Raw genomic sequence first — 12,034 nt, forward strand, 5'->3', positions numbered from 1 at the left:
GAGTAGCAGCATGTTAAATTAAGATGCCGCTTTTATTAACAGTTAACCTGAAAAACCTAGAATCTTTCAACATGGAGCATTTTAGTGTCATGACGATAAAATGAGCATTTTTTTGGTGTGCAGACTTCTCTTTCATCAACATCTAGTCTTTCCTTTGATTTGGAAACTATGGTTTTTCACTTGACCATAGACACATCAGTTCTAGAAGCTGGGACACACAGATCATTGCAAAAATCAAGAGGAGCAGCTGGGAAGAACTCATTGTGCTCGATGTATTGAGTACTATCCAGGGGCAGATGAGGAGTGAGTTGAGAGTCTGTGGGTGAGAATTAAGGGGCAGCTGGCAGGGGAGATACTGTTGTGGGTGTCTGTTACAGGCCACCAGATCAGGGTGAGGAACTTGATGAGGCCTTCTACGGGCAGCTGAGCGTGGCCTCACAGTCACAGGCTCTGGTTGTCGTGAGGGATTTTAACTACCCTGGTGTTTGCTGGAAGGACTACTCAGCCAGCCAGCCACAGTCCAGGAGGTTCCTCCAGTGCATTGCTGATAACTTCTTGATGCAAATGGTGGATGAGCCAACTAAAAGGGGAGCGCTGCTGGATCTCATCCTCACTAACAAGGAGGGTCTGGTTGAAGCAGTAAAGGTGCCTTGGTTGCAGTGACCATGAGATGGTGGAGTTCAGGATCTCATGTGGCAGGAACAGAATACCAAGCAAAATTGCAGCCCTGCACTTCAGCAGGGCAAACTTTGGCCTTTTCAAACAATTGCTAGGGGAAATCCTGTGGGAAAGGGTAATTGAAGGTAAAGGCCCAAGATAGCTGGTTAGCATTCAGGGACTGCTTCTACCAAGCTCAAGATCAGAGCATCCCAACATGTAGGAAGCCAAGGAAGGGAGCCAGGAGACCTGCGTGGTTAAACGGAACTGCCGGACGAACTCAAGTAGAAGAGGAGAGTTTACAAATCATGGAAGGAGGGACTGGCCACTTGGGAAGAATATAAGGCTGTTGTCAGAGGATGTAGGGAGGCAACTAGGAAAGCTAAGGCCTCCTTAGAGTTAAACCTGGCGAGAGGGGTCAAGGACAACAGGAAGAGGTTCTTCAAATACATGACAGATAAAACTAAAACTAGAGGCAATGTAGGCCCACTGATGAATGAGGTGGGTGCCCTGGTGACAGAAGATACAGAGAAGGCAGAATTACTGAATGCCTTCTTTGCCTCTGTTTACTCTGCCGGAGGCTGTCCTGAGGAGCCCCGTACCCCTGAGGCCCCAGAGGAAGTGAGGACAATGGAAGAGTTCACCTCGGTCGATGAGGACTGGATTAGGGACCAGTTAAGCACTCTGGACATCCATAAATCCATGGGTCCAGATAAGATGCACCCGCGGGTGCTGAGGGAGCTGGCTGAGGTCATTGCTGGACCACTCTCCATCATCTTTGCTGAGTCTTGGGAAACAGGAGAGGTGCCTGAGGACTGGAGGAAAGCAAATGTCACTCCAGTCTTCAAAAAGGGCAAGAAGGAAGACCCAGGTAACTATAGACCGGTCAACCTCACCTCTATCCCTGGGAAGGTGATGGAACAACTTATCCTTGGTGTCATCTCAAGGCATATCAAGGATAAGAGGGTCATTAGGGGCAGTCAACATGGCTTCACCAAGGGGAAGTCGTGCTTGACCAACCTCATAGCCTTTTATGAAGACACAACCAGGTGGATAGATGATGGCAAAGCAGTGGATGTGGTCTATCTTGATTTTAGTAAAGCATTTGACACAGTCTCCCACAGCATCCTCGCAGCTAAACTGAGGAAGTGTGGACTGGACGATCAGGTAGTGAGGTGGACTATGAACTAGCTGAAGGAAAGAAGCCAGAGAGTCATGGTCAATGGGGCAGAGTCTAGTTGGAGGCCTGTATCTAGTGGAGTCCCTCAAGGGTTGGTGCTGGGACCAGTACTATTCGATATATTCATCAATTACTTGGATGAGAGAATAGAGTGCACTGTCACCAAGTCTGCTGATGACACCAAGCTGGGAGGAGTGGCTGACACGCCAGAAGGCTGTGCTGCCATCCAGCAAGACCTGAACAGGCTGGAGAGTTGGGCAGGGAAAAATTTAATTTAATATAACAAAGGCAAGTGTAGAGTCTTGCATCTGGACGAGAACAACCCCAGGTTCCAGTATAAGTTGGGGAATGACCTGTTGGAGAGCAGTGTAGGGGAAAGGGACCTGGGGGTCCTGGTGGACAGCAGGATGACCATGAGCCAGCACTGTGCCCTTGTGGCCAAGAAGGCCAATGGCATCCTGGGGTGTATTAGAAGGGGGGTGGTTAGTAGGTCGAGAGAGGTTCTCCTGCCCCTCTACTCTGCCCTGGTGAGACCTCATCTGGAATATTGTGTCCAGTTCTGGGCCCCTCAGTTCAAGAAGGACAGGGAACTGCTGGAGAGAGTCCAGCGCAGGGCCACAAAGATGATTAAGGGAGTGGAGCATCTCCCTTATGAGGAAAGGCTGAGGGAGCTGGGTCTCTTTAGCTTGAAGAAGAACAGACTGAGGGGTGACCTTATGGTGGCTACAGCTTCCTCACAAGGGGAGGAGGAGGGGCAGGCGCTGAGCTCTTCTCTCTGGTGACGACTGACAGAACCCGAGGGAATGTCAGGAAGATGTGCCAGGGAGGTTTAGGTTGGACATTAGGAGAAGGTTCTTCCCCCAGAGGGTGGTGGAGCACTGGAACAAGCTCCCCAGGGAGGTGTCACAGCCCCAAGCCTGACAGTGTACAAGAAGAGACTGGACAACACCCTCAGACACTTGGTGTGAATTTTGGGTCTGTCATATGCAGGGACAGGAGTGGGACTCGATCCTTGTGGGTCCCTTCCAATTCAGGACATTCTATGATTCTATGATATGTAGTTCTGCAGATACTTTCTGGTTAAGGCTCGAGTGGAAGATCCATTGCCTGATATTTTGCCCAGGTCATGCAACATACTGAAGTAAAACTGCTGCGGTCATAATTCTGTGCTGTCTTGGGAAAGGCCAAGAATAATTCCATAGGTGTTTCCCCTGTCTTCCCTGGTCCTGCATTACATTGGTCAGCTCTAGGAAGGAGCAACACGTGAAGCACAGGGCACTCCTCTTGGTGCTGAGGCCCTTCTGCTGAGTTGGGGCTTATGATGATTAAGAGAAAAACTTTGAGCACATTTAAATGAGCAGCAGAATCCCACCCAATTTTTCCATGATTGTGTTTTTTACCTGAATGACTGTTTTTCCACCCATCTCTACAAACCGAGCTGTTTGGCCTGGATTATGCCACTTACTCCCAGAGGGAAGGCAGCGCTTTTCCTGGAGCCGTGCACTGCCCATCACTGGGGAGAGGAGCCTCCTGGCTGCCTGCACATGGCAGCAGTGGCAGGGGGTCTGGAAGCTCCCTGCCCACCTCCCCTTTAGGTCACCCTTTGGCCTGGGGCTGAGGGAGGATGAAAACCAAGGCAGGCACAGCGATGCTTAAGAAACATCCCACTCAGACATCCGGGGAATTTTTTCCATGCTGTTCTTCGCACTCTTAGCTTGTTATTTAAAAAGTATGTACACATTAGGTGGCCGCTAAACATTAGCTAATATAAGGCAAAACTTTGTTTCTCAGGAGGTGATAGTGAAGGGAGATGATAACTCAGACATTTTACTTCTACGATAGCGGAGTGATGTGCCGTCAGCAGACCAGTTATTTTATTAGCAGCAGTGCACTGCATCCAGCTCCAGTATAGGCAAATACGTGAGAGGTGATTTATGTGCTTCTAGTTCATTTTAGAGTTTGCACCACGTCCTGCTAAAGAGAACACTGAACGAAGTCATTTTAGGAGTATTTGTCTCTCCCATTTCTATGCATTTGTATAGCAACTGAACGAGTATTAGGAAGGTATTTAGCATATTTTTGCATTTTTTAGTGTGATTTATATGCTGTATCATAAAAGGTTCAGTATTGTCAGAAGAGTTAGCTTGCAAATAAGTAAATCTTATGTATCAACAACAATTGATAAATAATTTGTGTATGTAGATTGATACAGATGACATCGGGCAAAATTCTGCATTTGCTGAAAAATTAAAATTTGGAATGATGAATGCTATTTGCAAATTAACACAAATTTGGTTTACATGACATTTTTAAACAAACCAAAATATTGATTTGCTGCATTTTTATTTAAATAGTTTTTTTCAGGCCTAAACAAAATTTTGTTTAGGATTTGGTTGTAATTTAATTCTTAGGGATTTTGAAAAATACTGAAATACAAATGAGAAGTTTTGTTGTGGATGAGTTTCTGCTCTTGATTGAAAAGTAGTGGTCTTTCATGTCACCAGAAAAACTTAAATTTTCTGAAATAATGGTTTTCAGGCTTAGGAGATTTCTGTGCTGTATTTCTCCAGCTAAACAGCTCCAACTACCCAATGAATACAATAACTGAAATTATTACTGTAGTAACTGAAATATCGTGGTTTTACACACAAATACTAGCATAAAATTCTGCTTTCTCTTTCACTTCTGTTTCAGAATGTAATAATTCTGATCTTTGATTTCTCCTGATAGTTTAGCAGTGCACCATTTCTGTCTTCCCAAGTGATTTTAACAATTGCAAATATTCAGTATCTGTAAGTAAACACTGAAAATCGCTTGCTTCATTACACTTCTGGGCCATTAAATATCTTCTTTCATCTATCTAATTCCTCTCTTCTCATTGCCTCAGCAGTGTGACTCAATCAGGCATACGTTATCTTTCCCAGATCCTTTTCTGAACATAGCATAGTGCGCAGGAATGCAGTTTGTCAAACACATTGTGTCTGAAATCCTTTGTTGGGAGAAGTGTAGAGAAAGAGATTATAAAATGCCTCAAAACCTTCATTAAGGCCGTTCCCAGGTTTCTTACATCTGTTCAGCCAAACAAAACATTCATACCTCACTTCGATGTATAGGATGACGTAGTATAATATAGGATGTATTATATCTTCCAATCTCATCTTTTGTCCAGGCTGCAGTTTACAGAGTAACTTTTTTTCTGCTTTGGCAAGTTTTTAAACTCATCAAGGCTAACACAGAGGGGAATTTAGAAGAGAGAAATATATCTGGTGTCCATAATGTTGATTTTCATGGGTGGTGAGATTTAAGATCCTGATAGTTTTTGTAGGAGAGATGAACAAAAATCCACACGTGGACTGGTGATGTGTGTTTTTCATTGCTCTGCTAATATAAACCTTTCTGAGGTAAAGTTGAACAGCACAAATAACTTCTGAAGCTGGTAGCTTCTGTCATCCTGAGGGAATCTCTGACTGACTGCTGTAGCATTTCTTCCTCAGAATTTTGTACACAAACTGTCTTACATGCTAATCATTTCATTTGAGTTAAATTAAAAACTATGCTGTATGCAGACAAATTTTGCACAAATTCATCATGAAGCTTTCACACTTGGTTTCAAGTATTTGGTAGTGTGAGACCAGCCTCAGCCTAAAGGCTGTGTGTGTAGATGCCAGAGGTGACAGGTAGGTTCATGTAGCTTCTTTGAGAATAAAAAGGGAGGGCAGTGATTGTTTTCACCTTTGGAGGCAAAAACTTTGCAACAGCTCTGAGAAGACATTTATTTACAGTACATTGTCACTGTAGGTACAACTTGAACATTTTACACTGGAGTTATTTTGAGAAATTAGGCTAGAACATGTAGAATATGTAGCTGTTGAGTCCACACTGATATTGCATTCACCAGTGTTTTGGGGAGTACATGCTGTGTTCACACTAGTAAACTGAGTTATGCTGTGAATTCTCTGTCAGTGTACCCCGAGAGAATTTTTTTTCTCCTTTCCAGGTCAGATATCCAAGGAGAAGTCTGGGAAGGCTTTGTAATGCAAATCTAGCTTGCCTTCACTCACAGAAGGAATGCTAGATGCTGACCCATAAGGACTAAGTTCAAGATTTCTGTGAATATGTGGGATTTGAATTAACTGGGTAATGAAAGCCTCTAAGAGCATAAGGTGCATTCAGTATCTAAATCTCTTACATGGTTTAGAAAGCTAAAATTTGCCCTGTGATGATGATTAAGAGAAAGCTGGTTGATGCTGCTCCTTGGCATAAACATTAACAGGAATCCACCTATGGCACTGGGATTTTTGTTGAACAGCTGGTATGTTTTATTTAATAGAGTCAAAGAGAAAAGTGGTACTGGCTTTGCTGGAGATTGGCTGCGCTTATGGTGGATGACACAGATAATAGAGATGTGTAACGAATAGCAAAGAAACAGATCCAAGCAAAAATGCTCAGATATAATCTTTGGTAGTTTTTTTCTGTTAGAGAGTATAAAGCACATTAACAGACAAATAAAAATGCACAAGACAGTGACAACCATTGAATTTATATGTGGAAAAAAATAAGGGTGAGTTCAGTTATTCAACTCTGATAATCACCTGTGGGATAGACAGCTTCTGGAGTATCCTTTGAATCCATTATACTTTCTGGAGAGCTTAGAATATGGATATGGAATAGGGAAATCACAAGTCCTGGGTTTCTACATGCAGCAGAGACACCCTGTATTCCACAGCAGTACTTGTATTTGCCCCAGAAAAGATTTGTCTTTTCTTACACTGTTTTGTTGATTGTATACCTCTTTTCAGCTGCATTCTTTTGCCTTGTGGAACACAGTCCAGATGCAAAATTAAAATTACGATTAAAATTACCGGAGGACTGGATGTGTATAATTATTTTGTAATTTTATTTCAGTATTAATATTTTCCATTTTTCTTTCTTTTTTTTACAGAGGGTATGAACTGTATGAACAAAGATCATGGGTGTGCACACATCTGCCGGGAGACGCCCAAAGGTGGGGTTGCCTGTGAATGTAGGCCTGGCTTTGAACTTGCCAAAAACCAGAAGGACTGCAAATGTAGGTAGATGAAGATTAAATTTCAAATGCCCCTCAAATGTCTTATTTTCTTCATTGTTGTTATTTTCCAGAAGCCAAGAAATCAACTTTGTTTTGGCCAAAGGTGATTTGTAATTTTAGTAATGTGGTTTTTTCTGTAGAAGGTGTACTTGGGGATGTTTAAGAGAATGTTGGCAGCGACTCTGTTAGCAAAATGGTATCAACTTTTCTACCTGCCTATGAATGCAGAAGAGTGAGGGATCAGTTTAATCCAGGCTTTCCTTGTAAAGCAAACCAAATAAATCATAGAGAATTCTGGGTTACAAGGTTTTGAACGTCCACAATGATAGATGCATTGATAAATCTGCTAATGGGTTTAATGATAAGTCCACTAGAGAGATCAAATTAAGAGTGTTAATTCCTCTCTTTTAAATGATATAAATGTTTGCTCTAGTCCTCATTCCACTGCACATAGGCTACTTTTCTTGTTAGTATGGTACCATATATATACTGTTCTTCAGAGAAAAACCCTAAGTGATGAATTCTCGAAGCTGGGATTCTGAAGACACAGATATTCATTAGCCCACAAAATTGGAAGTTGTTCTGTATAGGTTAAAATAATTGACCCTCTGTAACTTAGAATTGTCATGTGGAAGCTTTCAAATTGCATGGGAGTATTTCTGATGGCTTTTGTGAGTGTTAGATCTGACTCAAATAGCTTGCTTTCCTACTTGGCAGCTTTGTGAGAGACAAAAAAAAGGAAGTGCTATAAACCAACATAAAATATGTTTTGTGCTTTGCATAGGGCCAGTATTTTTGTGATAGCCTTTCTTCCGCTTCGACTTTTTTCTTCCTGAGATCTCCACTCTGTAAACACACTTAGATGATATTAGATCCCAAACACAAAGTCAAAAGAATCACCTTCAAATATCATCCAGAAATGCCACAGGGTATTGTACAGCCTGATTGCTCCTCAGCATTAAGAGGCTACACAGAGCCAAAGGCAAAAGCACAAAGAAAAATTGTCTTTATGGCCATTTTCATTCTCAATGTTTATTAGAAGTGAACATTGCGGGTCTTTAATTGCAGTGCAACATCAGCTACATTGGTAAAGTGGGAGAGGATGTTTATTTATGTTGTTTATTATTTGTTTCTACAAATTTGTACATTCTTTAGGAATTACATTCTCCTTTTTCATAGTGAGATGGTGACAGGAGAATTAGGGCCTTTTCTAAAACAGTATTTCTAAGTGCCTCAAGGTTTAATGGAGTGAAAAACATGAATTTATTCTGTGCCTTGTGGTGTTCAAATTGTAGTTGGAAGTACAATGAACTTTTGCTGACAGACCTCTAAGTAGGGCCGCTGACTTTTTCAAGGCCGCAGAGCTTGCTGCAGAGTACACTGACCCCTAAACCCACAGCACATTCTGCAAATGCGTTCCAGAGTCTTCTTTAAAATAACTGTATTTCCAGCCTTTCCAAACGCAAAGAAGTATAAAGCTGTAGCCAGATAGTCTGGGACAAAATTTGTGAGATTACAGGAGGCTATTTATAAAGGAGTAGTTCTGAAACCAAATCTTGACTTTTAAAAAAACCTTTTCACAGCTGACCATTTCAGTGGAATTGGCTTAAATCTTGAGCTGCAGCTTTGCAAGTACAGAGTACAGCTATGTTGAAGAGCTGAAAAACAGACACTTGCCCCTTGTCAGCCTGGACTGGGTCTGTAGCCCTGTATACCAGGGACTGGTAGGGTCTGATATACTCCTGGTATATCCCTGGGTCCCTCTCAGTTATCCTGATTTATCATGGTCCCTCCAGGAGACTGCGCCTTTCAGAGTCTGTCAGAGCTTGCTTCTCTGTTTTTTATGGGAGCAAGTGGCAGAGAACCGGTACCTTACTGGGTGAATTTTTGTCAGCCAGTTTGGAGTTGAATCAGAATACTTGGAGTGGTTTTCAGACATATTGGCCCAAGTCCACTAGCAGTGGGATCTTTGTTCCTCAAAGGGAAAAAAATATGTTAAAACAAGTTAGAAAACAGGAAAAAAAAATGGAGGGAGGCTCTTGCCTTTCATACATGCATTACAAGATTGTCCTTACATTCTAATCAGATTACATATCAGCTGATCATATCATCGCATGCTCATAAGGCAGTCACTATTTGTGTCTTGCTTCATTTAGTGTACATGATGACCAGTGCTCATTAAACAGGCTTTTGTTCAGTAGCTTCCTCTCCATAATTCAGGGTCATACCTTGCCTGCTGCACAGTATTATAACCCTATCGTGAACATAAGATTTTTAATTTCCTCATGGATGTTCCCATGATACTCATTACTGTAATACTGAAGTGCTTTGTAGGCATTGGTGATGTGTTTTCAGAACATTCTTGTCAAGTTAAAAAGTACTGGTTTGCCTGTCTTACAAATGGGTAAAGATGTTAATGTCAACGTCATTTAATAGTGATAGATGATTAACAAGAAACACCCAGAACCCAGCTCAGCATTTATAGTACTTTAGTATGATCAAAGCCAAGCTCCCAATGGCTCCAGCCGTGGTTACAAATGCCATGGAGAAACGAATACAATATTAGTAACCTGTAATAGATGTGATTCAGATGACTTGCTAAGCCCTAAGTAGGAATTCCATGGCAGGAGCAGAAATAGATTAGAGTTTTTTTAGTGCTCAATTCACTGTCTGAACAAGACCATCCTTTCTTTATGGTCCCTTTCTGATTTACTGCTCATTCGACAGCAAATGAGACAAGATTCTCCAGCTGTTTCCACAGAGCTGACTTTGCCCAGCTCCACTGTGCACTGAATAAGACAGGAGTGTTTTCTTCATTTGCCATTAAGGATGATTATCATGATACAATAAGTCTATATACCAGAAGTGTGGTATTTTGTAACTTTTGAGTGCTTAATATTGCAAACTTAATGGTTTCTTAGTGTAAATTTTAAACATGCAATTTATTAAAAAAAAAAGTCTTGCTCACCACGCTAGGAAAACACGGAAGCACTCAGGCTGGAAAGGACCTCAAGAGGTCACCTAGAAATACACCAAGCAGAATCACACAGATCCACACATAATCCACACATAATTCCTCAGAAGAGCTGCATCCTTTAGATCCAAGCTGCAGTGAACTATCATCTTCTGTGTACACAAGCCACTAGAAAAGGACTATGCTTTGTCAGTGATTTTCATAGATACTGTCTGGCAGCAGAAAGAAGAGAATTAGGAATAGTGGATTTGGTTCCAAATTACAGTAGAAAAACAGAGGAAAAGACCTTTCTATATCTGTATCCATGATAGATTTTAAGATCCTACTCCTGAGCATGATTGCATTAGAAATTTTTGACAAACTAAAGATTTCCTTCCCAAACATGACCAAGCCAAGACATTTTTTGTTAATCTCATTATTACTTGGAGCAGTTTAGCTGGAACTTGACTAAGTAAGAGAAAACCTAAAGCAGATACACATACCTGCAAGTTACAACCTAAAAGAAATAATTCTGGCAGTTATAAACAAGTGAAAGCTGAATCTTTTAATGAAAAATACTGGCTAAACTTAACTACATCTGTTTCTGTGTGCCTCCTCCGATAATAATGATTTAAGTGAGCAGGAGGGCTAGTGCTAATTTAATTCTAAAAATCCCATCTAGCATATTTACAATAGAATGCTGTCCCACCTATGCCAAGTGTCAGCTTTTCAGCTCCTGCTGACAGTGTTCTCATACAGCTATTTGCTGTCTGTACAAAGACCTCCAGAATGTTAAAACTGTAAGAATAAATAATAGAATAAATAATAAATAATAATAAATAATGCAAGCAATGTTACATGCACAACTTCATCACATAGAAAGAGGTGCCCATATAGTTGTATAAATTATATATCTAATTGCCAATTTACTTTAAAAAACAGTGCGATTTTAAATTTATCTGGAATTACAATGTGCTGGTTCGAACTGCTGCAGAAAGCCATACTACAAAAACAAAAGGTCTGGCTTGTTGCAAATTCTGTGGCATCTAAGGCATTGTGCACTTTTCAATCCATATACAGACAAGATCAGGACATTGTTGTCTTAGGGGATTTTTTGGGTTAGTGAGTACTAAATACTAGATTTAATATTTGGCCATATGTTTTCAAATACTTGTCATGGGCAAGTCAGATGGAAGAGACCAGAAAAAGGATTATGTGAAACTTCAGAGAAGCACCGAAAATAGGATTTATCCTGTAGAGTGAGGCTGAATTTTGGTATTTTCTGTCTTCCGAGAGGTTTAGCGTAGAAAATCAGTATCATTATTTAGTAGAATAAGTACATTAACATCTCTTTTTTCCTTTAAGATGTCATTCCTCTTCCAGACAGTTGTTTCTTGTCTTTCATCATCAAAATGTCATTTCAGGACTAGTCCATATATTCCCATGGATATAAGTAGTGGCCCACTTGCAAAGCTGTATCTGAGGGATGCTTAGCTCAGCCCAGACCAACTGAATAGCTGCTGTTGCTTACAGCGTAGGCAGGTGGGCACTTAGGGAGATGGTGCCGGCCTGCAGGCCCTGAAGGGTGGCTGGCCAGTTCCAGAGCCTGAGCATTATAGCCAGTGAAAAGAATTACTCTCATCTGAAGGCTGTTTGAAGCACCAGCATCAGGGTTGCAGATCAGGATGCCCCGTAGCTCTTCATTCACAAGAGAAACAATGTTGGGACAATAGACAGGTAACTTGAACACCGGCATTAGACACCTCGCATAGATGGTGTGCATCTTTGTAGGGCTTATGTGTGGTTTCTGCTCATGCTTGCAGCCAACATGAGCAAAGACCTCTAGGAGATGCTGATTTTAGCCAGTTTTACAGGGTATTTCTTCCACGAAAGGAAATAGCCCAGTATTTTGACTGCACTTCAGACAAATGCATACACAAACGCTGAAGCAGTGTCAAAATCAATAGTGTTATTCTGGTTTTAAATCTGCTGTGTGAGGTTAAGTATATCTGAGTTCTAACAAATATGTGTATGTTCTTCCTAGGTTAAAAAAAAAAAAGGGGGGAGAAGAAAGAAAAATTACTTACTCTTTTCCATCTATTTTCCATCCCTTTTATTGTAACATGATTTATAATATTTAAAGGTGAACTGTGTCTATCAGAAGTTACCATTTGGC

General features: G+C 41.3%; 1 protein-coding gene across 1 annotated transcript in view; it reads left to right on the plus strand.

Moving 5' to 3' along the window:
- Positions 1-12,034, plus strand: part of SCUBE1 (signal peptide, CUB domain and EGF like domain containing 1) — a 204,472-nt gene that overhangs the window by 99,690 nt on the left and 92,748 nt on the right. Inside the window, exon 5 of the mRNA XM_065639776.1 lies at positions 6,780-6,905. Within this exon, the coding sequence (XP_065495848.1) occupies positions 6,780-6,905 (126 nt within the window). The remainder of the gene's footprint in view (positions 1-6,779; positions 6,906-12,034) is intronic.

The sequence above is a fragment of the Caloenas nicobarica genome, chromosome 1, assembly GCF_036013445.1.
Source record: "Caloenas nicobarica isolate bCalNic1 chromosome 1, bCalNic1.hap1, whole genome shotgun sequence".
NCBI lineage: Eukaryota > Metazoa > Chordata > Aves > Columbiformes > Columbidae > Caloenas > Caloenas nicobarica.